At 40.4% G+C, this 23,259-nt stretch overlaps 1 protein-coding gene across 2 annotated transcripts in view; it reads left to right on the top strand.

The window, feature by feature from the left end:
• Positions 1-1,433: 1,433 nt before the first annotated feature.
• Positions 1,434-23,259, top strand: part of lekr1 (Leucine-, glutamate- and lysine-rich protein 1) — a 284,281-nt gene continuing 262,455 nt past the window's right edge. For both annotated transcript variants that reach the window (XR_013579595.1, XM_078563804.1), the window contains exons 1-2: positions 1,434-1,552; positions 7,971-8,079. Coding sequence is in view for 1 of the 2 variants with exons in the window: in XM_078563804.1 (XP_078419930.1) it covers positions 1,503-1,552; positions 7,971-8,079 (159 nt within the window). In the remaining variant the exon portion in view is untranslated. The remainder of the gene's footprint in view (positions 1,553-7,970; positions 8,080-23,259) is intronic.

Below are 23,259 nucleotides of genomic sequence, written 5' to 3'. Positions count from 1 at the left end.
CTCACATTGCATACAGTTTGCTGTGTGTAAGTTAGCTGCCATGTTTCCACTTGTGATTGCCATGTGATTGCGCTTCAAAGGTATTTTTTCCTCTTCTTCTTCTTCTTTCAGCTTCTTCCATTTTACTTGGGGTTGCCACAATGCTGGATGATCACCCTCCTCCATTCTTCTTCCAATCTCACTGCGGTTCAGTCTCTCACCACCACATCTTTCCATCTGGTCCTCCTTCCTCTTCTCCTTCTTCCTGCTAGTCCTATCTCCATTACTCCCCCCACCACATGTCCTTTCTCTCTCTGGACCAATGACTATACCATTTCAATCTCTTGGATACTTTCTTTGATGCTGCCACAATCTTCACTGAGCCCCTGGTGTACTTGTTTCTGATTTTGTCCTTTATCGTTGCTCCACACATCCATCTCAGCATCCGCATCTCATTACTATCTAGTCGTTGTTCCTCTCTTTCTGATGTTGCCCACATTTCTGCATTATATAACGAGGCCAGTTTCACAACTGTCTTGTAGATTTTCCCTTTCAGCTTCAGCAATATTTCTCTATTGCATAACACTCCATCACACTTCTTCCAAACTTCAACCAGAGCAATCAGCTGCTTAACTTCCATTCTCATACTTTCATCTTCTGCCACCACTGACCACATGTACACAGCTACTCACTTTCTCTAGGACTTCACAAATAACCCTTGCACCTTCACTCTGGTCCTCTTCCCTAGGCTGAAACTGTCAGTCCATATATTGGGTCTTTGGTCCACTGATCTTTATTTCTCTATTATCCGGTGCTTTTATTCAGTTCTCCAGATACCCAGTCATGTTCTCATCATCCGCACCACATAGCTCATTCATCTGAAAATACCATTGACTATGGCACTTTCTGTCTCACTTGCTCAATTAGAACATCTATGACAATCAGAAAGAGGAAGGGTCTCTGTCGAAGCTTGGTGTAATCCAACTTTGGTTTTGTAACTTTTACTTCATAAATACTTTGTTGGCTTTAAAGCATTTTGGGATGCCCTGTGTTGTGAAAAGAGCTTTATAATTGCAAGCCTTTCTTCTCTTTTTGGATTCCAATAAGAAGTTTATACAGTTCCCTTTAAACAGTGACCTTCACAGACCTTTGTTTTGGGCCTATTTTGGTTGTACATTGTTTCTTGAGTTGCAAATGTTATTGGGTGTCAGCTTTTCTAAGTTTGTAGATTGCCATATATTGTGACTGTTTTTTTTACTGCGAAACATAATAAGCTTGAAAGCAACTGGAGATCAGTAGAAGGGGTTCTCGCCCAAGAGAATTGGAGGGCAACATCCAATGCAGCAAAGTGATTGACGCACAAGCCCTGAGAGCAGACGTATGGGCAAATCACGCGAAAACACGACGTAATCACGTTTCGCCGCGTGGTTTCCATGGTTACACCGAACGCGGCCTGGGTCGATAGGATGAGTTGTTTCCGGGTGGATGCCGGCTGTTTCCATTCACCAAATGCTAACAACTGAATGTTGCATTCGAGCTCGAAGGCTGGGGACGCTCCGCACCTCGTTTTTCGGTGTGTTTGTTTAAGCGGAATTAATTTTTCATCCCAAAATGCGCTAGGTTAAGAGACCCCAAGGATGCTGCTTGCTGGAGACAACTCCCTTGTAGTATGTCAATAGACTTTTCCAAGAAGTTACAGACAGGTCCCTTTAGTGAGAGCCAAGCTGCAGACGCTCACTTAGCAGCTAGAGAGGCCCGTTTGTTATTTATCCTTTTAAAAATATATAAGTGAGTCTATTTTGTGTTCTGTTTTCGATATAGGCACCACCATCCCAAATATCTCACTGCGGGAAAATGGGGAGAGTGATTCTAACCACGGGTGATCTGTAGGTTGATGGTTTATCAGTAGTTACGGTTCTTTTGTATGATTGGAAGCAGAAAGCCACGCGATGGAATTATTCTCATAAGAAATTATTTAATTGGTCTGTAATAAGCTTTTGTTATCATTTAGTGATCATTTTCTGCTTTCCACTCTCTTGAAGATGGCTTGAAACATTTTACTTTGCTCTATTACATTATTCTTCAGATGACATGCAAATTGTGCTAACCTTGTGTTATTGTGCACAATTACTGAATAATCTCGGCTTCAAATATAATTTTGATGTAAATTGTGGTAATGTGTACTGACCTGTCATATAATCCAGCTATCAAGTGTCATATTATTATGGCCATTACAGTGCATAGAGTTTATATATAGACTGATGTGATTAGCATAACATCTACTATTCACTGGTTGATGAAATGTACTTTAGTTTGCAACAGTTGTGATTTTTTTCAAGTGAAAATCAGCTGTGGCTCAGTTCTGGCCTTTGAGTCAGAAGGTCATGGGTTAAAGTCCCACTACAAGACTTGAGCACAACAATCTAGGTTGACATTAAAATGCAGCACTGAGGGAATGCTGATAGAGTTGCTGTCTTTTGGATGAGGTGTTAAACTGAGGCCTAGTCTAAGTGCTCTCCAAAATGGGGTTTGGGGAGGGAATCCACAACAGGATCCAACTGCTCTACACTAACATCAGTAGCGCAGTTTCAATCAATAGGTGGGAATCAGAAAGCTTTCCAATTAAATCTGGAATCAGGTAGGGCTGCCCTCTCTCCCCTGTCCTGTTTGTGTGTTGTATAGAACACTTTGCTGAGTCCATCAGGAAGGACCTGGGCATGAGAGGAGTAATGATCCCAGACAGTGGAGGCACTCAGGTACATTTGACCCGAGTACATGGACAACGTCGCCGTTTTCTGCTCCGATCTGCTGTCGGTGCACAGACTGATCAACATCTGCGACCAGTTCGAACTGGCCTCGGGAGCCAAGGTAAATCATGGCAAGAGTGTGGCCATGTTCTTTGGGAACTGGGCTGTCTGATCCTTTGTCCCCTTCACTGTCAGGCTGGACGGCCTGAGGGTGCTGGGGATATGGTTTGGAGGGACCGGGGCATGCGTTAGAAACTGGAAGGAGTGAGTGGCTATGATGAAAAGGAAACTAGGCATGTGGGAGTGACGCTCCTTCTCCATTGCGGGTAAGAACCTGGTCATCAGGTGTGAGGCACTCTCGCTGTTGCTGTACGTGGCGCAGGTCTGGCCCATACCTCACTCCTGTGCGATGGCGATCACCCGAGCTATCTTTCGCTTTATCTGGAGATCGAAAATGGATCGTGTTCACAGGGACGTGATGTGCAAGCCTCTAGATAAAGGGGGAAAAAACATGCCCAACATCGTTCTCATCCTGATGGCCACCTTCGTGTGCGACTGCATCAAGCTGTGCATAGGCCCTCGGGATGCAAACACCAAGTGTCACTACGTGCTGAGGCTCTATCTGTCCCTGGTGTTGCGAAGGATGGGTCTGGCCATGCTGCTGTGGAACGCTCCATGTAGTTGGACTGTGCCATACCACCTGTCTCTCATGGAAAAATTTATGAGGAGAGACACCTTTGACCACAAGTCCATCAGGCAGTGATCGGCATGTAGCGTCCTACAGGCCCTGAGGGAAAAGGAGATGGTGGATCCTGTCGGACTACTTAAGAGTTGTAGAGATAAGCCAGGGAACTACAGGCCAGTGAGCCTCACGTCAGTGGTAGGGAAACTATTGGAGAAAATTCTGAAGGAGAGAATCTATCTCCACTTGGAGAGGCAAAGTTTGATCAGGGATAGTCAGCATGGCTTTGTCAGAGGGAGGTCATGCCTAACAAATTTGATTGAGGAGGTGACCAGGTGTGTAGATGAGGGTAGTGTAGTTGATGTAGTTTATATGGAATTCAGCAAAGCCTTTGACAAGGTCCCACATGGGAGACTTATAAAGAAGGCAAATGCACATGGGATACAGGGTAATTTGATAAGGTGGATTCAAAATTAGCTTAGTTGCAGGAGGCAGAGGGTGATGACAGAAGGATGCTTTAGTGACTGGAAGCCAATGTCCAGTGGTGTGCCACAGGGACCTGTGCTGGGTCCCCTATTATTTGTCATTTATATAAACGACATAGATGACTATGTTGGGGTTGGAATTAGTAAGTTTGCGGATGGCACAAAGATTGGCTGGGTGGTTAACAGTGAGCTTGAGTGCCTTGGGCTACAGGAAGATATAGACAGGATGGTCAAATGGGCAGATAAGTGGCAGATGGAATTTAACCCTGAAAAGTGTGAGGTGATACGCTTTGGAAGGAGTAATTTGATAAGGATGAACGGCATGACACTAGGAAGTTCTGAGGAACAAAGGGACCTTGGCGTGTGTGTCCATAGATCTCTGAAGGCAGAGGGGCTTGTTAGTGGGGTGGTGAAAAAGGCATATGGGACACTTGCCTTTATCAATTGAGGCATAGATTACAAAAGTAGGGAGGTCATGTTGGAGTTGTATAGAGCCTTGGTGAGGTCACAGCTGGAGTACTGTGTGCAGTTCTGGTCGGCACATTATAGGAAGGATGTGATTGCACTGGAGGGGGTGCAGAGGAGATTCACCAGGATGTTGCCTAGGATGAAACATTTAAGTTATGAAGAGAGGTTGGATAGACTTAGGTTGTTTTCGTTGGAGCAGAGAAGACTGAGGGGTGACCTGATCGAGGTGTACAAGATTATGAGGGGCATGGACAGGGTGGATAGGGGGCAGCTGTTCCCCTTAGTTGAAGGGTCAGTCACAAGGGGACATAAGTTCAAGATGAGGGGCAGAGGGCTTAGGGGGGATGTGAGGAAAAACTTTTTTACCCAGATGGTGGTGACGGCCTAGAATGCACTGCCTGGGAGGGTGGTGGAGGCGGGTTGCCTCACATCCTTTAAAAAGTACCTGGATGAGCACTTGGCACGTCATAACATTCAAAGCTATGAGCCAAGTGCTGGTAAATGGGATTAGGTAGGTAGGCCAGGTGTTTCTCACATGTCGGTGCAGACTTGATGGGCCGAAGGGCCTCTTCTGCACTGTGTGATTCTGTGATTCTATGGGTCCCCGAGCAACTGTCAAAGTCCTTTGGCAGAATGCCTCATCGCCAGAATTTTCCAACAAACACCAAGATGTAGCTTGGCTGGTGGTGAGAAAGGCCCTCCCCTTCAGATCTTTCCTACATGCCAGGAGTCTCACCCCTTCCGCATGTTGCCCTCGAGGTGGCTGTGGTGGGGAAGAGACCATTGTTCACCTCCTTGTGGAATGTGCCTTTGCAAAGAAGGTCTGGAGAGGCATGCAGTGGTTTTTGTCAAGGTTCATCCCGAGCAGTGCTGTGACACAGGACTCTGTGCTCTATGGGCTGTTCCCAGGGACACACACTGAGACAAACATCAACTGTAGCTGGAGGATCATCAACTCGGTGAAAGACGCTCTTTGGTCTGCCTGAAATTTGTTGGCCTTCCAGTGCAAAGAGTTGTCCCCGACTGAGTGTTGCAGAGTGGCACATTCCAAGGTCCAGGACTATGTGCTGAGGGAAGCACTAAAGCTTGGGGCAGCCGCCGCAAAGGCGAAATGGGGAAAGGTTGCTGTCTAAGACCTTTCTGCCATAGTGCACCGAGGGGCTGGGAATTGTATAGAGCCCTCTGGCTGTACGACTCTCAAAGATTGTATGTAGTGAATACTAAATGTATCATAATTGTTTTGAAGCACTTCAAAGTGCAACATGATGTATGTCGATAACTCAAATACCATTGCACTGTCTGACTGTCTGTAATGACCATATTGAAATGACTGTAATATTAATTGATTGTACAGAAGCACCTCATGATCCATGTGTAAAAGTTGAATATAATTGCACTTTTTGTGATGGCCAGTTAGAAATGTTTTGTCATGTTCTTTCAGAATATTTCAGTATATTTTTCAAAAAAAATGTAAAAAAAAGGTGGATGTAAAAGATCAGATGGCACTATTTTGAAGAATAGCAGGGGAATTGTCCCCAGAGCCCTTGCCAATATTTATCTTTCAATTGTTACGAGGGAATTAAATATATATTTTAAAAAGAGAACACGGAAAGAATTTGCTGAACATACGTAAAATCTCCAGGCAGCCATTGATGATAAACATATTAACAGTTGAGGATAACCAGATAGACACAAAGAGGCTTGAGTTTTTGTGTGATTTACACAGAAGTCAAGAGATGATGTCCAGTAACAGGGAGGACAGCCTCTGTCAGGCAGGACAATTCAAGTGGCACAATGATGCGGTGAAGCCTTAAAAGCTAGACTGGAGATAAAACGTGGCATAAAATTAGATTAAGTATGTTCAACCCTCAGACAAGGGGAGGACAAATGGTTTTAGCTTAGGTATGGGAAGATGAACAATGGACAAAGAAGGGACTTTGATGAAACACAAACAGTCTTGAGTTGTAAGAACCAAGGTCCTTGTGTGCGTGTTTTAATTCTGATTGGATAATATAATTATTTATACATCCTTTAGAATAATTGGTTAGCAAAATCACATGTTTATGTACTCAATAGGATAGAGATAGTATGGAACCGGTGTGTCGGTTACTGATTGGATGTATTCAAATGTACTCAAATGTGTGATGATAAGAAAAAGTACAAAGGTAATGAAATGTAATCAATCTGGGAGCTGGGTCTTCATTCTTAGGAATGATTGCAGCTCCCTTGCATATGCTTGAATAAAACCGGTTAAAAGGAAACCTGAGTCTCGTTTGGTCGTTGCGGGATCAGAGAGTGTAACATCTCCTCTTCACAATCAACATCACAAAAACAATCTGGTCATTGTTGTTTGTGGGAATTTGCTGTAGGTAAATTGTCTGTTGCATTTCCTGCATTACAACAGTGACTACACTTCAAAAAAGTATTTATTTGTCTGTAAAATACTTTTGGACATCCTGTGGTTATGAAAGGCACTATATAAATGCAAGCTTTTCTTTCTTTATGATTCTTGCGCTGATCTCTCTATCAGTAACTGTAGCTTTGATCTGATTTCTTGTTGATTTTTCAAAAATCTCTCAGATCTGATTGCAGCTGGCTGTAGTGTTTCAGCTCTTGCAACAATTCATCATTGCATTCCTCCAAGCATTTCTCTCAGCAACTCACTGTGAGATACTTTAAGTATTTCTCTCAGTGATTCCTAGTCTCATTTACATGAAGCTAATAATGTTACTTTCCTTTCCTAAATTAAATCTTGTTCAGTACAAAAAATAAGAAAAGGCATGTTTACATATTGCCAGTCATTTGTTGGTTAGTTTTGTGGCAGAAATGTATTTGTTGACATATTTTAGGAAGTTCCAAGATAACAACAAAGGAGCAAAAAGGAGCCATGGCTGTTTTTGCAATAAATAAAATTTGCCAATACATTTTCAGGATTTGTCAATCAGATGTGAACTCAGGCACTTGTGATGACAAAATTTCAAAGATTAGTTTAACAAGTGGATCATGGATTTGATAAAAAATATATAATTAGATTTTTAGTCTTGGCATTTAAGCTGCCATTTAATATGTAAGTAGACCACCTAGTTCAGTGATATAGCCATATCATCCCAAGAGTTGTCAATAGATGTCTAAAGTCTTGTGATATGTCTCCAAGCTGTTGAAGTCTGAGTTACACTGCAATCTTCAATTTTGGTGACTGATTTTTTGCAGGAATTTGATATAAGGCTGGTATATTTCACAGGGATATGCCATGAGAATGTTGATTCACGCTATGATTCACCACTACTGTAGAAAAATTTTGTAACATTTTAATCCGAACTGCACAACCCATTAACATTGCTTCCATTCTATTTCGAAGAAAAGCAGGGGAATTATCCCCAGTGTCCTGACCAATATTTATTTATTCCTCAATCAACATCATTTAAAAATGCAGATTACCTGGTCACTATCACATTGCTGTTCATGGGACCTTGTCCAGAAATTGGCTGTTGTGTTTGCTACATTATGACAGTGACAACACTTCAAAAAGTACTTCATTGTGTATAAAGTACTTTGGGATGTCCAAAGGTCATGAAAGGCACTGTATAAATGCAAGTCTTTGTTCTACAGGAACAGCACCAGTTTTCTGGTTATGTTGGACAGTTTTGGCCTTCAACCTAAACAGATCACCATGGAACGCCATGTCCCAGTCCACCCTTTACCTGAAGAGATCCAACAGGTAAACAGACAATTTTTAAATATATATAACAGAAAAGGCCTATAAATTTAATTAAAATATTTTGCCTCTATTTGTACCTACTTGTTATTATTTGTATAAGATAAATATATTTACCATTACATTCCTTGGATACAAAAAATGTCTAACTGGCCTTGATAGTGTTTAGGATAACTGGTGCACATGATTGAAATATTTTCACAGTTAAGCTTGTGATTTTTTATAGCAGAAATACATTTCTGGTTTATTACAGAGATTTATGTTTCAGTAGCCATTCCTACTTCCAACTTTATCTGCCTTAAATAAATATGAATGGTGCTGAACTGAATTGTTTTTATAATTATAAATGTTACCAATGTAAATATTTGTATTGTTTTTTTTTATATTTCACACTCTAAAGTGGCCAGTCAGAAACACCCTATGAGTAGACATTATGTTTAGAATTCTGTCTTCAGTTATTATCCTAAAGCCTTTCTCCAGTGACATTATGATTGAAGCTGGAGAGCAGCAGGTAGAATCTGAATCCTTGATACCACTAGAGAAAATAATATTGCAAGATGTCAAGGGACTGATGCAGCACTTTAGTGGAATAGATGGCCCCTTGAACAGCCTCAGATACTATAGCAATTGGAATACAGTTTTGTGAGCAACAGATGAAGGTATAATTGTCTGATGATGTTAACATTTTTTGCTGTTATGTTTAAGAATCATACTTGCTTTTGCCTTATGAAAACATAATCTCACTATCATTTCACACACAAGATTCCTGCATTCTGAAGGTTTTGGAGAGATTGTCATTTTTTTAACATTGAAATCAATACAGTTTAATGCTTATGTTCTGAAAACAATTGGCTATTCAGCTATAATGAATAAAAATAGAAAATGCTGGAACTGCTCAGCAGGTCTGGCAGCATCTATGGAGTGAGAAATAGAGTTTACATTTCAGGTCTGTAAACGTTAACTCTGTTTCTCGCTCCACAGATGCTGCCAGACCTGCTGAGTATTTCCAACATTTTCTGTTTTCAGTTTAGATTTCCAGCATCCGGAGTATTTTGCTTTGGCTATTCAGCTTGTGGGATTGATTGATTCACATATTGTATGTACATTCTCACTGGTTCAGTGTAGCCAAGATTTGCAGGAACTGAAAGTACGGAACAAAACCTATGAATATGATCCACATCAGATACCACCAGCACAAGCCAACTCAGCTTAGTTAAATTATTCAGAGTTCTAAATAGTGCAATTTTTTTCTCTCCCATTCTTATGAATAAATATTTACTGATTTTATTTCATCAAATTATTATACCAAGAGTTAAAATTAGCATATTTATGGTTGCCTCTGCGGGACTATTGACTTGCTTGGACAAATGTTCTAAGTCCCAGCATGAGATTGCCTGACTTATGCCTCTGTAGCAATTAATGCAACTGCAATGAAAGAAAACTGAATCAATAGTCTATATGAATCATAACTTAAGTTCAAGTTTGTAAAAACAAACTCTGGATTATGCATTCACCAAACCTGGCCCCACATCTAAAATTTTTGCTCCACATTCCACACATAAAAAGGAAGTCTTGGTCCTGGTTGTTATGCCAACCAACACTGGCCTAATGCTTACCAGTGTTTTAAAAAAGCGAGTTGTAAGGGCTTGTTCAGTAGGTCTCACTAAGAGGTTCAGAGACGTCTAAGGTTAACTAGGAGTATTTATTGGTAACACATAATAATTTACATATGTACAAAAGTATAGCCCAAACTAGGAGCTAACTGCATGTTGATTCCTACTTGACTCTCCATACAACTCTGTTCCCTGTTTACTGTCATGTGACTCTCTACATCATACTGTGGGCGGTACTGTTTCCCAGTCCCACAATAACCCTTGCTAGAACACCCTCCTATAAAACACATAACTGAAATTAAGTTGTCATCTTAAAATCCTAATTACAGCTAAAAATAACAAGCTATACAAGTATACCGCACAAAAAGAAAAAATCTCTGTTGTCAGGATTTCTTGTGTCCTTACTGCTGTTTATTAAGCATGCACTCATTTTGTTAATCCCTCTGTTGCGGAGCTCCTACTTTGAACTGCAGTATGTCTCAAGCAGCATTAACTTCATTTCCAGTTTTGGCCTCATTTAGCACACAGTACTTCATGGTTCTACGTGCTCTAAAGCAGCTGTTATTTTGTGATGTGGACCTGATACCATAAGTCAATTAACCCATCAGAAACAGATGGGGCTAATTATCAACTAGAAATTAATATTGGAGATATTAGTGGATTTGTGTTCAATGCATTATATCCTCTATTTTAGTGTCAACAATAATTATTTATAATAAATAAATGAACACACACTGAAACAGTAGCCTGAAGGGTATCATACAATGCATTGATATTTCAAGGGTTTACAAGCTTACATTAGTGCCACTTACTGAATGGCATTCTATCATCCATAGTGCACATCGAAGAGGCTGGTGAAGACACAATGCTTGAACACTTCTGTGTCAGAAAGATGGTACCTTATAAATGAATTCTTTCAGCTCTTATTAAGCAGGAGAAAGGGAGAACTTGATGACTACAGCAAGGTTTAAATTTATCTGTCATAGGAATAAAAATAGTGCATCAGTGTGAAGATTTTGATCGCAGCTAGCAGAAGAGTTTGAATTTCCAGTTAGTTTGAATGGAGGAAACTCAAACTAAGCAAAATGAGATATTTGGATTTTGACTACCTTTCTCTTCCCTATGCACCTATCACATGCAGAACAAATGGAAGCTGGAGAATAATAATGATTTCTTTTAAGAGTTTTGTTAATGGTTTCTGTCAGGGCAATATTTATTGGAAATGATATTATAATCTCTCTCTATCTTCTATCAAAATGAAAGAAAAAAGAACTTGGATTTTTATAGTGTCTTTTGTAGCTCCAGAAAATCCTATCGCAGTCATTTAGTACTGTTTGAGATGTAATCAATGTTTTAATGTAAAGAAATATGGTTGCCAATTTACACACAGCAATGTCGTACAGACAAGAATGAAACTAGATAACCCATTTTAGTGGTCTGCTTAATGGACAACATAGGCCAGGACATCAGACGACCTCCCCTGTTCTTCTTATAGTGCTGTGGAATCTTTTACGTCCTGCTGAATGGATAGATGGAACCTCAATTTAAAGTCTTGTCAGAAAGATGTCGCTCCTCAGTACTATACTGAGCATCAATATTGCCTTCTTGCTAGATTATTCCCACTATCAGGTTGCTGTTTTGTTCCAATTGATATAACCTAATTAAAACAGGAAATGTTGAAAAGTCTCAGCAATTGACAATGTCTGTGGAGAGAGAAAGTTAATGATATAACCTAATTCTTTAGTGCACATGTGCATTGATGCAGCACCACAATGTCTTCCTTAAAAATTGCAGAAAAGAATACATTGCTATTTGAAAATAATATTTGTGAGTTAACTTATTAATTTTCAAACTGCTATTCCTGCCATGTTACAAATTGTGAATTAATTCTGACCATTTATGCAAACATGTTTCATGTGAATGACAGCTAGGAGAGACACAGACACCACATATACCTTAATTAATGAACGTTCATTACAGGAAGGTGACAAAAAATGAATAGGCTTCAAGTATAGACAGTTATGTTTCCTGGATATCAACCTTCAATGATTGCACTTGATGTTTGTTTATGAGGCATTGCTAATTTTAAAGAGCTTTTAAATGTAACATTTGTGGATTGGGGGGGGTCAGTCATTTTAATGTGGAAATCACATAAAAAGATGCAATCTGAAAAAGAAGAGTAAATAAAACAGGATTAAATCTTGCACCATCAAACACTCATGCAAAATATAAATTCCTTTAATGTTTCTGTGGGATTTTTAAAATTGTGATGTGACTCATGACCAGTTAGGAGAGGATGGAAGACTGGACAATTTGTTCATCATTTAGAAGTTAAATGTGTATGAGTCACCTCATAATCTTAGCTACTGAGCCCGTTCACAAAAGACTCATCCCTTAATGTCTTGAAGACATAGAATCATAGAATGGTTACAGCAGAGAAGGAGGCCATTCGGCCCATTGTGTCTGTGCTGGCTCCCTGAAGGAGCAATTCACCAAGTGCCACTCCCCTGCCTTCTCCCCGTAGCCCTGCGCAGTCTTCTGTTTTAGGTAATCCAATTTCCTCTAGAATGCCTCTATTGAACCTGTCCCCACCGCACTCTCAGATACTGCATTCCAGATCCTAACCACTCGCTGTGTAAAAAGGTTTTCCTCATGTCGCCATTGCTTCTTTTGTCAATTATTTCAAATCTGGTTCTCGTTCCTTCCACCAATGGGAAATCTTTTTTCAATCCACTCTGTGATAGCTTTGAATCCTTAAGTGTAACTATCTTTCAAATAAAAAATTTAATTTGAATGTTTTCAGGATTGGTTTTTGTTTTGCAGGATTCCATACAAAGACACAATTAAAATCACCTTCTCTTCGAGCTCTTTAAGTCTGGGAATCAATTCAAGCATTACAATAAAAGGTTCTGATGAAGAGTCATACGGACTCGAAACGTTAACTCTGTCTTCCTCTCCACAGATGCTGTCAGACCTGCTGAGTTTTTCCAGCTATTTTTGTTTTTGTTTCACATTTCCAGCATCTGCAGTATTTTGCCTTTACAATAATGGGTTGGTTTTTATATAATTTTTCCTGAGGAGTTCTCCTTTGTAGGAGGTTGTGGTACCTGGCAGTGTTACTCCATGGCATGCAAAATTGTTCAAATTGGATTTCTGTGTTAACCTGATGTTTGAAATCTAGCCTTTTTGTGCCAAGAAAACTATATCTGCAGTTTCTGTTGCTTTTTTCCCATCTGCAGCATAATTTTCTTTAAGCTATTAAGCAGTTTACAACAGTTGAGAAGGCAGAGAAGATACTGCAGTGTTAACCACCAGTTTCATATATTTGGAATAGAATTAAAACAATTTTGGCTGGAAATACAGTGCTACAGTTGTGAAAGATTGGTTGGTTGCTTCCAGACAGCACTTTTTGGAGCCAATATGTACAATATCTAAGCTTGTTTGTTCAGAAAGAAAAGAAGTGACAGCTTGTGAGAACATAGTGTTCTTTTCATCATCAGCCTAGTTTAAGTTGTCTCTTTGTACTTGATTTTTATTCATTGAATAAAATCACTTGACGTTCCCTTTCTCTGTTATACTAAATTCTGTAATTTCAGAAAAATAACCTTTAGAGGATATGGGGAAACTTCTATCTAGATGTAGTGGGGTTAGGCTTCTTGCAAAGTTACATTTGTAACTACTGTCTAGAAGGTGAATTCATTCTACATTTGTAAATACTAGCGTATAAATTCACAAATGGAAGTGAATTAAATCAGTGTTCCACCATCAAGAATCACATTATGCTAATGTGGGATGCAGTTTCAATTTTCCACACTGTTCAATTCCTAATCTCATCCCTGCTGCTGTAGAGAGGCTCTGAGCAGAGACCAGATGTGAAAATCAGACAATTTTCTTTATGTCCCAGAATGCACATTTGGTAATTGGCACTGTTGAGGGCATGAGAGTGAATTAACTGCTTGCCTTCTTGGATGTAGGTGCTGTGTGATCCAGGGAGACAAATAGAACAATTATATACTGTCTGAAAAATTACATAGGAACAGATGTAGGCAATTCAGCCTCTTGAGCCTATACTGCCATTCAGTGAAAATATGACTGATCTAACTTTACCTACCCGCCTTTTGCCCATATCCCTTAATATCTTTAGCTAAAAAAATCAATCAATCTATCAGACTTAAAATTATTAATTGAGATAGCATCTACTATGTTTTGCAGGGGAGAGTTCCACAATTCTACCATCCTTTGGGTGAAGAGGTATTTCCTAGCCTCTTTCCTGAATGGCCTGGCTCTGATTTTAAGGTTATTTTCCCTTGTACTAGATTCCCCCATCATTTGGAAAAGTTTCTCTCTGTCTACTTCAAAGATTTATTTCAAGCTCCTAAAAACCTCAATCAAATCCCCCTTGCCCTTCCATATCTCAGAGAATACAAGCTTAGTTTATGCAATCGCACCTCATTATTAACCCCTGGAGCCTTGATAACATCCGGTGTGTCTGCACTGCATGCTTTCACGGCCGATATATTTTTATTATTCATTAATGGGGTGTGAGCGTCACTGGCAAGGCCAGAATTAGGGCTCACCCCTAATTGCCCCTGCGAAGATAGTGGTGAGCTGCTTTCTTGAGCTGCTACAGTCCATCTGGTGTAGGCACACCCACAGTACAGTTAGGAAGGGAATTTCAAGATTTTGACCCAGTGACAGTGAAGGAACAGTGATACAACTCCAAGATAAGATACAGAATTACCTGGAAAAACTCAGCAGGTCTGGCAGCATCAGCGGAGAAGAAAAGAGTTGACGTTTCGAGTCCTCATGACCCTTCAGCAGTTCTGCTGAAGGGTCATGAGGACACGAAACGTCAACTCTTTTCTTCTCCACCGATGCTGCCAGACCTGCTGAGTTTTTCCAGGCAATTCTGTTTTTGTTTTGGATTTCCAGCATCCACAGTAGTTTTTTGTTTTTATCCAAGATAAGATGTTGTGTGTCTTGGCGGGGAAGTTGCAGATGGTGGTGTTTCCATACTTCTGCTGCCCTTGTCTTTTCTAAATTGTGGTGCCCAGAACTATACTCTAGATATAGTCTAATCAGAGCTTTGCAGAGCTGTAGCAAAACTTATTTCTCTATCTTCTGGCCCTCTAGATATAAAGGACGTCATTCATTTAGCCTTTTTGATTTTTTTGGACTTGACCAATACATTTTAGTGATCTGTGTCTCCACCATTCCTAACTTTTCACCATATTATAAAGTACATGGATCTATTCTGTTTTGCTCCAAAATTAATGACATCACACTGCATTGAAATCTATCTGCCACAGTTTTGCCCACTAACTTAATCTATCAATATCTCTTTATAATTTTATTCTCCTGTACACATTATTTATTGTGCCACCTACTTGTGTCATCTGCAAACTTGGATATATGGCTCCCTATTGTGTTATTTAAGTTATTAATAAATATGAAAATGAAAGTTGCTGTAGTCCCAGAGGACTATAGGGTACTCTCTCATTAAAGAGAGACAACTGGTGGTAAGTTGAACCTGAGGGTGACCACAGGTCAGGCGAGGGGCAAGGTTGAGAAAGATGACCTCAGCTGATAAGGGAATTGAACCCATGCTATTGGCATCACTCAGCATCACAAACCAGCTATCCAGCCAACTGAGCTAACCGACCCCCAATTAATAAATATAGTGAAGAATTGAGATACCAACACTGATTTGTTGTGGGATAGCACTAGTTACTTCCCTTCCGTTTGAGTACCTATTACCCCACTCTCTGTTTTCTCCTGCCTAACCAATGTTCTAACCAAGTTAACACTTTTCCTTCATTTCCATGAGTCTTATTTTAGCTAAAAGTCTCTTATTGGAACCTATTGAATGCCTTCTGGAAGTCCATGTAAAGTATAGACATTCCCATGTGTACTAGTTACTTCCTCAAAAAATTCAATTAGGTTCATTAATTGCTCAGATCTACTTTTTACAAATCCATATTGGCTCTCTCTAATCAGCTCAAATTTCTCTAAATGCTCAGATAGTCAGTTTATTCTTAACTATAATTCCAATAACTCCTCACACAGATGTTAGATTAACAGGTCTATAGTTTCTAGGTTTCATTCTCTTGCCTTTTCTAAATAATGGAGTTATGCAAACAGTCAGTTGGTAATACAGAATTTGAATATTGCTGAAAAGAGAGAAATGTTGCCAAAGCTTTTCATCTTTTCCTCACCAGGATAAATGCAAGAATGTCAAATTTCAAACTATCACAATCACAACTATTTATACTATAGGAGAAAAAGGTGTTGATTGTTTGGCAAGTCGACTAATTGGCCGAGACATTGCCACGGAGAAAGAAACAGGGAACTATAGGGCCCAAGCTCCAGGGTAATTCAAAAAAGCTGCAAGACTTGAACATATTTCTTTTGTTTTCAGAGAACGGGTCCCTACATAAGAGTCTATGTCACTTCTGGCAAGCATAAATGAACCACGTTTACCTTACCTTAAATTGGTAATCTGCGTAGCTATTAGCGCACCCAGGATTGTTCAGCAAGTGCTACCAAATCGTGCAATCACATCTAACAGTAGATGTTTGGTTTAGGTTTTGCAAGTATGGGCTGGTTGAGTATGGTCTGTACTTTGTTTATTACAAACAACCAAGGGAACATGCTGCTTGACTTGATTTGGGACATATGGCCTACATACCTGGCATTGCACCGGCTGCTCAATAGCCAATTTAAGATCATTAGCAGTTGCTTTCTTTTCCTTCCTCACTGAGATCTCAGTTGTATTTTCTGTATCTTTCAAGCTTTATGGCATTGGAATAATTAGCATTAAAAGTAAAAAAAGAAACCTTCCACAGTTGCATTTTTTAAATGTTAGTGTAGGAGTTTTTGATATGCCTTTAGGTTTTTGGGGTCCAAAACTGCCATTCAGTGAGAACATGGCTGATCCAATTCAAGAGCATGATGTAATGAAAGTGCAAGTCACGTTATATTGCTCTGCGCACTTCATAGGCATCCCTGATGGCTGCATACAGTAAACACAAGCATGATTTAAATATCTCAAACAGGTTCCTGTGCTTGATTCAGAGCCTGAATTAGTCAATAATCTGATGGTAAGGGAATACCTAGATAACCATAAATCGATAAAATAGGTTTGAGAGGGAGAAGGGTAAATCATGAACCAATGCTTTAAATTTAGGTAAGGTTGACTCTGAAGGGATTTGACTACAATAGAATAGACAGAACCATTAATGGATGAAGCTACAGATGAACAGTAAGCAGTATTCAAGATAAGTATTGGATGGGGAAAGGTTGCTGTCTAAGGCCTTTCAGCCATAGTGCACTGAGGGGTTGGGAATTGTATAGACTCTTGGGGCTGTATAACTCACATTGAATGTATGCAGTGAATATTATGTGTCACAATTGTATTGAAGCACCTCAGAGTGCAACATGATCTATGTGGACAACTTAAATACCACTGCACTGTCTGACTGCCTATTATGACCATTATGAAATGTTTGTAATGTTCCTTGATTGTATTGAATAAAATATATTTTTGCAAAAAAAAGTATTTGATTGAATACATGATGGATGTGTTCTCCAAAATGGGGTTTGGGGAGAGGATCTGCAATTGGATCCAACTGCTCTACACAAATAACAGTAGCTCAGTTTCAGTCAATGGATGGGAATCGGAAAGCTTTCTGATCAAATCTGGAGTCAAGCAGGGCTGTCCTCTCCTACCTGTCTTGTTTGTGTGTTGTATATACCCACTTTATTAGTAATCCTTGGGAAAAATAAACAAACACTGTTTCTGAGCTTCATCTGGTTAGGTGTAATATTTCACTCCCTCTCTTTGAATCCAAGCTACACTAGTTTGTTTAAAGAAAAAATGCAAATTGCCCCCATGTTTACCTAATTAGCATTTTAAACCTATTTCTCTTCTTACATTAAAGAACCCAGACTAGATAGCTTTAACCCAATTAAGACACACATGTAGACACAAACACCACTAGAGCTCTATTTTAAAAATAATTTCCACTAACATTATAGACATTAATATATCTTCATGACAGGAGAGGCTGGGGCATGTGTTGAAAACTGGAAGGAGCATGTAACCATGGTGAAACAAAAACTGGGTATGTGGGAATGATGTGTCCTCTCCATTGTGGGCAAGGACCTGGCCATCAGGTACAAGGTGCTTTCGGTGTTGCTGTACTTGGTGCAGGTCTGGCCCATACCCAGTTTCTGCACCTTGGCAAATCTTCTTGTGCTTTGTCTGGAGATCGAAAATGGACTGTGTCTGCAGGGACATGATGTACAATTCTCTAGACGAGGAGAGAAAAACACACCCAATGTAACCCTCATCCTGATTGCCACCTTTGTGTGTGTCTGCATCAGGTTGTGCATAGACCCTCAGTACACAAACATCAGGTGTTACAACGTGCTGAGGTTCTATCTGTCCTTGTTGTTGCAAAAGATGGGTCTTGCCACGTTGCCATGGAATGCTTCAGCCAATTGGACCATGCCTACCACCCATCCGTAACTTGCCATAAAACATCTTTGACTACAAGTCCATCAGGCAGTGGTCCGCACGTACGTCCTCAAATCCCAGCAGGAAAAATAAATGGTTGATCCTGTCAGATAGTTTCCTGAGCAGACTGTCAAAGTTTTTTTTGGTGGTATGACTCATTGCCAGAACTTTCAAACAGGCACCAAAACTCAGCTTGGCTGGTGGTGAGAAATGCCAAGATACTTCTTGCGCGCCTGGAATTTAACCCCTCCACATGCTGCCCTCGAGGCAGCTGCAGTGGGAAAGAGACCGAAGCGCACCTCCTTCTAGAATATACGTTTGCAAAGAAGGTCTGGGAAGAGATGCAGTGGTTTCTGTCGAGGTTCATCCCAAGCTGCTCCATGACGCAGGACGCTAATGCTGTATGGGCTGTTCCTAGGGATGTACACAGAGACAAATATTAACTGCTGCTGGAGGACCATCAGCTTGGTGAAAGAATCCCTTTGGCCTGCCAAAAACTTGTTGCTCTCCCGGTGCAGAGTTGTCCGTGACCGAGTGTTGCAAGGTCCGGGATTGCATATTGAGAGATGCATTAACACTTGGAGCTGCCCCCACAAAGGCTCAACGGGGAAAGGAAACAGTTTGGCTCCACCTGCCATAGCATACTGAGGGATTGAAAACTGTGTAAAACCTCTTGAGAGGTATCTTTGTCATGGAATGCATCTTGTAAAACACATGTCAGTGCAATTGTACTGAAGCACCTCAGAGTGCCACGTGCAGTATGGAAAGAATTTGAATTCTATTGCACTTTTGGTAATGTCCAATTTGAACTGTAATGGAATATAAATATACAATTTTTAATGAATAAAGTATATTTTTGGGAAAAAAGTATTTAATCCAATATAATACCTGTGTATACCCCAAGGGCAAGCGCTCTTTAATTCAACACACATCAACAAGGGAAATGGTAGATAGTATTAACTTAAAGACAAGACCTTGTATGAAGGCAAAGAACAGTAGAGATCCTGCAGATGGGGAGAATATAAAGAACAGCAGAGGAATACAAAGAAAGTGGTAAGAGTTGCTGAGGTAATACCAAGAAATTTTGAGGAATATCTAGGGTAACACTTAAGAGGAAAATGGAGGCTAAGGATAATATGGGCCCCTTAATGACAGGTGCAGGTGATATTGAAGGAAATGGCGGACTTAGTAAATAGATGCTTTGTAAAGGGTGTTGGGAAAGCACAAAAGATAAAAAGAAAACTGAAAATAAATCAAGGAGAGGAGGAACTAACAAGCTTTAATGTATGTAAAAATAATGGTGACGGAGAAAGTAATGAGATAGACAAATCTACAGCACCTGATTGTTTCAACCCCAGGGTATGCATTAAATGGAGTTGGTGAGAAAATTGTTGATGCCCTAGTCATGATGTTCTAAAATTCTCTAATTTCAGTAATTGTGACCTTAGATTGAAAAATTGCCAACAACTTGCATTTTTATAGTACTTTTAATGTAGGTGCTTTATAGGAGCAATATCAAACAAAATTTGACACCAAGGCACATAAGAAGATATTAGGACAGAATATCAAAACTTTAATCAGCGAGGGAGGTTTTAAGAAGCACCTTAATGGAGGAAAGTCAAATGGAGAGGGCCAGGGAGGGAACTCTAGAGCTAAACAGCCAAAGGCATGGTCACCAATGACGGATTGATTAAAATTGGAGATGCGCAAGAGAATGCTGAGGAATGTTAGAGGAAAGCTGAGGTCTCGGACTGTTATAGGGCTGAAGGAGGTTACAGAAGTAGGAATGAGACCATGGAGGAATTTAAAATCAAGGATGAGAATTTTAACATCAAAATGTGGCTTCTCTGGGGAGCCATTGTAGGTCAGCAAGCAAAGGGGTGATCAGTGAATAGGACTTGGTATGAGTTAGGATATGGGCAGCAGAGTTTTGGATGAGCTCAAGTTTATATAGGATGAAAGGTGGGAGGAAGGCCAGGGGAGCATTGAAATAGTCAAATGTAGAGATAACAAGGACATAGGGTAGAATCTTGCCCTTGTTGGGCAGGCTCGGCAGGGGCGGGTTGGGGTGATCGAGGCTGGAAGGCGATTTCACGCCAGCGTGAAACGTGAGTGGCAGCGCACAGCGCTGTCTGTGCAGGCGGGCGGGGTGGGGGGGGTTGGCGGGGGCCATGGAGTGCCACTGGGGCGAGTGTGACCTTTGTGCATGCGCGCGAATGTGCGCTTCATAATTTCCCTGAGGCACAGGGCTGCCTCAGAGCGATGAAGTGTTTTAAGAATTACAAATAAAGATTTAAAAACTGTAATAAAGCATGTGACCCTGTCACATGAGCAAGGACATGTTATTAATTCAATTTAAAAAGTTTTATTTTTATTTTTATTTGATGTTGGAAACCTCATCCCACCCCTGGATGAGGTTTCCAAAATAATGCAAAGGCCACTTGGCCATTTCGCCTGCCCGCCGACTGTAAGGTTAGACGGGCAGCGAAAAATTTAGGTTAATTATCTTTTTAATGGCCTTAATAGACTTTTTAATTGTTGGCGGGCGCACTGCAGATTCCCACGTGTGCCTGCCGACCAAAATATCACGCGACTGTGTGTTGATGTCGGGATGCCACCCAATGTCAACTCGCATCTTTTTACACTCGCGGGTCGGGCGCGCACCCGCCCGCCAAGGTAAAAATTCTGCCCATAGATTATTTAAGAAGGGTAGGAGTGATAAACAACAACAACAACTTTATATAGCATCTTTAACATAAGCGTCCCAAAGTGTTTCGCAGGAGCATTATGAAACAAGGTATGACACCGAGCCACATAAAGAAATATTAGGCCAGACCAGGAAGCTATAGGCCTTTTAGTCTAAAGTTAGTTGTGAGAAAATTTCTAGAATCTGATATGATGGATGGAGTGACAGAACATTTGGACAAATATGAGCTGATCAGAGAAAGCCAGAATTGATTTGTAAATGTAAGTCATTTCTAACAAATCTAGTTGAAATTTGTGAGGAGATAACTAACGTAGCAGATAAGTGAGTGTCTATGGGTGTTATACATGTGGATTTCCAGAAAGCATTTGACAAGGTTTCACATAGGTGACTGTTAGTGAAAATAAGACTACATGGAACTGGATAGGAAGCAGGAGACAGAGAGTAGGGATAACGTGCATGTCCTCAAATAGGCAGGGTGTCACCAGTGGTGACCCCTGTGCATGGGTACTGGGACGTTGGCTTTTCACTTTGTTTATAAATGCCTTGGATGAAGGAATGGAGAGCCATATATCTAAGTTTGCTGAAAGCACAACGCTAACTTGTATTTAATGTAATAAAATATCTTAGGGCAATTGACAGGAGCATTGTAAAGCAAAATTTGGCACCAAGCCTAAATAAAGAGATGTTAGGGCAGATGAATAAAAGCTTGGTCAAGGAGCATCTTAAAGAAGAGAAGTAGAGAGGCAGTAAGGTTTAGTGAAGGAATTTCAAAGCTTAGGGCCTAGGCAGTTGCTATAACCACCAATGGTGTAGCTATTAAAATCGACGATGCTTCGAGAGGTCAGAATCAAAGGATCACAACTTAAGGCTTTTATGAAAGGAAGAGACTAAAGAGGCATAGAGGGGCTGAGGCTCTGGAAGGATTTGAAAATAAGGTTGAGAATTCTAAAATCTAATTTAAACACTGTTAGGTGGCACAATAAATAAACTAGGTGGAAACAGAATGTTGCAAAGGGAGATTGCTAGACTCGGTGACTGACAAAGATGTGGCAGATGGAGTATAATGTAGAAAAATGTGACATCATCCACTTTGGACCTAAGAAAGATAGACCAGTATATTTTATAAATGGTTAGCAGAAAGATTTAGAAGTCCAAGTACAGAATTCGCTAAAAGCTAGTAGACAGGTGCAAAAATTAATTAAAATGTCTAATGAAATATTAATTTCAAAAGAGCTGGAGAAAGGGATGGAAGTTATGTTATGGCTGTAAAGAGCTCCAATTATACCTCATCTGGAACACCGTATTCTGTTCTGGCCATCACACGTTCGGAAGGATATATGAACCTTGAAGGGTATGCATCACAAATTCCCCAGAATGATAGCAGGACTAAAACGGTTATATTATGAGCACAGGTTGCATAGACTAGACTTATATTCCCTTGAGTATAGAAAATTAAGTGGTGATCTAATTGAGGTGTTTGAGATGATGTAACAAATTTGACCAGGTAGATAAAGAGAAACCATTTCCTGTGGTGGGAGAGTGTAGAACAAGGGTGCATAACCTTAAAATTAGAGCTATGGCATTCAGGGCACTTCCTCACATGAAGGGTATTTGAAATCTCTGCAACCACCTCCTCTCTTTCCCCCAACCCCCGCCCCACCAAAGAAAAAACTGAACTCAACCACAATTCCTTAACCTCCCCAGTATGCTTTTGGCAGTAACAGTTAGGAAGCAGTTTTTAAAAGTGGTGTTTAAGGGGATCTGTCCTCACCTCCATTGAGGTAAGGCTCTGGTTAGTTGATTTAAGCTATAAGGGTGCTTTTTGGGCAAGGTTTTAGCTGTTTTGGATACTGCTTGACTGTTATACTTTGGAAGAGAGAGTTTGTGGAGGGCTACAAATGTTTTTCTCATTTAATTTTTTTCACAATTGCTGAACATGGGCATGCTGATTAACTCATTCTTGATGCTCCCCAATAAAGAGGGGGTGAATCAGTACCAAAGACCTCCAGGAAACCAATCATTGTACTGTGACCACACAGCAGATCATTGTTCAAAAATTCTTTCGAGTTATCAACAGTCACAGATTGCAACTCTTTCGAGTACAATCACAGTTCTTGGTTTCCGGGAGTGGGACATGAACCCACAACCCTCTGATTCAAAGGCGAGGGTGCTATGAACTGAGCCACAGCTGACACCTCTAGATCATTGTTCAAACTCTTTCGAGTTATCAACAGTCACAGATTACAACTCTTTCGAGTACAATCACAGTTCTTGGTTTCTGGGAGTGGGACATGAACCCACAACCCTCTGATTCAAAGGCGAGGGTGCTATGAACTGAGCCACAG

This window comes from Cetorhinus maximus, chromosome 19, assembly GCF_964194155.1.
Source record: "Cetorhinus maximus chromosome 19, sCetMax3.hap1.1, whole genome shotgun sequence".
NCBI lineage: Eukaryota > Metazoa > Chordata > Chondrichthyes > Lamniformes > Cetorhinidae > Cetorhinus > Cetorhinus maximus.
The sequence above is the reverse complement of the archived record's forward strand: the minus strand, read 5'-3'. Positions and strand labels throughout refer to the sequence as shown.